Here is a 1,577-nt window from a genome sequence, read left to right as displayed (position 1 = left end):
GGGAGCTCTCGGGGCACTGGCAGCACTACAGCCCCCACATCTTCTCCATCCCCGCCGCCCCCGAGACCCTCTCCCTCAAACCCATGAACTGCCCGGCCCACTGGTGAGTGAGGGGGGCCCCGGGGCGCCCCAGAGGGGCTCCTGGAGGCTCTGCCCGTCTGTCTGTCCGTCCCCAGCCTGATGTTCGCCCACCGGCCGCGCTCCTGGCGGGAGCTGCCCCTGCGCCTGGCGGATTTCGGGGTCCTGCACCGCAACGAGCCCCCCGGGACCCTGACGGGGCTCACGCGGGTCCGGCGCTTCCAGCAGGACGATGCCCACATTTTCTGCACCCTGGAGCAGGTGGGTGTGTGTCCCCTGACCCCTCCCTGACCCCCAAAATGCATCACCTGCCCTCCCTGACACCCCTTTTCCCAGCTGGAGAGCGAGATCGATTCCTCCCTGGATTTCATCCGGACCGTCTACGCCGTCCTGGGCTTCTCCTTCCGCCTGGCCCTGGCAACGCGTCCCGAGGGGTTCCTGGGGGACCCCGACACTTGGGATCGCGCTGAGCAGGTGGGATGATGCCCCCTGTGTCGTGTCCCCCCCTGCACTGTCCCCTCCTGACCCCCCCCCAATCCCTCCCTGCAGCAGCTGGAGCGGAGCCTGCGGAATTTCGGGCAGCCTTGGGAGCTGAGTCCGGGAGACGGCGCCTTTTATGGGCCCAAGGTGAGGGATTTTGGGGAGGGAGGGTCCCCAAAGGAGGCAGACGGGATCCTTTGGGAACCTCCCATCCCTCTTACTCCCGACAGATCGATATCCGGATCCGGGATGCGCTGGGGAGGCACCATCAGTGTGGCACCATCCAGCTGGATTTCCAGATGCCGGAGAGATTCGAGCTGGAATATGCCAGGTATTGGGGCAGGATTGGGCTGGGAGGGCAGAATTGGGGATTGGGATGGGTGGGGTCAGGGTTGGGGTGTGGGGATCAGGATTGGGGCTGGGGGAGCAGGGTTGGGGCTGAGAAGTGTCTGAACTGGGATGGAGAGGGAAGAATTGCGGACTTGGAGGGGATCAGGATTGGAGGGGGGGATCAGGATTGGTGGGGTGTTCAGGATTGGTGGGGGGAGGAGGATTGGGGCTGAGGAGTGTCAGGGTTGGGATAGGAAGGGGAGAGTGGGGGATTTAGGGGGGTGGGGATTGGGGCCGGGGAGGGTCAGGATTTGGGTGGCGGGGCAGGACTGAGGCTGGATGGGGCAGAAATGGGCTGGGTGGTGGTGGTGGGGCCCCCCTGCCCCTCTGACCCCCTGTTCCCCCCAGCCCGAGCGGGGGCCCGGCGCGGCCGGTGCTGATCCATCGGGCCGTGCTGGGCTCCGTGGAGCGGATGGTGGCTGTGCTGGCCGAGAGCTGCGGGGGGAAATGGTGAGGGGGAGCCCCAAAAACCCCTCCTGCCTCACCCCCCAACCCCTGGGACAGCCCCCAACCCCTGGCACACACTTAATCCTAAGGGCACCCCCAATCCCTGGGAGACCCCCGTCCTGGAGACACCCCCCCAGTCCTCAGGGCCCCCTCATGTTCAGCATCACCCCTGTCCCAGGGTG

General features: G+C 66.4%; 1 protein-coding gene across 1 annotated transcript; it reads left to right on the top strand.

Moving 5' to 3' along the window:
• Positions 1 to 5: 5 nt before the first annotated feature.
• Positions 6 to 1,556, top strand: LOC113980739 (threonine--tRNA ligase, cytoplasmic-like; the record flags this gene model as incomplete). Its single annotated transcript, XM_027707939.1, has 6 exons — positions 6 to 103; positions 177 to 339; positions 415 to 552; positions 628 to 705; positions 789 to 889; positions 1,297 to 1,556. Coding segments are annotated over 6 exons (684 nt in total), but the record flags the coding sequence as incomplete, so codon positions are not given.
• Positions 1,557 to 1,577: the final 21 nt, after the last annotated feature.

This window comes from Neopelma chrysocephalum, unplaced genomic scaffold (genome assembly GCF_003984885.1).
Source record: "Neopelma chrysocephalum unplaced genomic scaffold, ASM398488v2 Primary Assembly neopelma1_95101, whole genome shotgun sequence".
Taxonomy (NCBI): Eukaryota; Metazoa; Chordata; class Aves; order Passeriformes; family Pipridae; genus Neopelma; species Neopelma chrysocephalum.
Note: the sequence above shows the minus strand (reverse complement) of the source record. Positions and strands in the feature narration are given on the sequence as shown.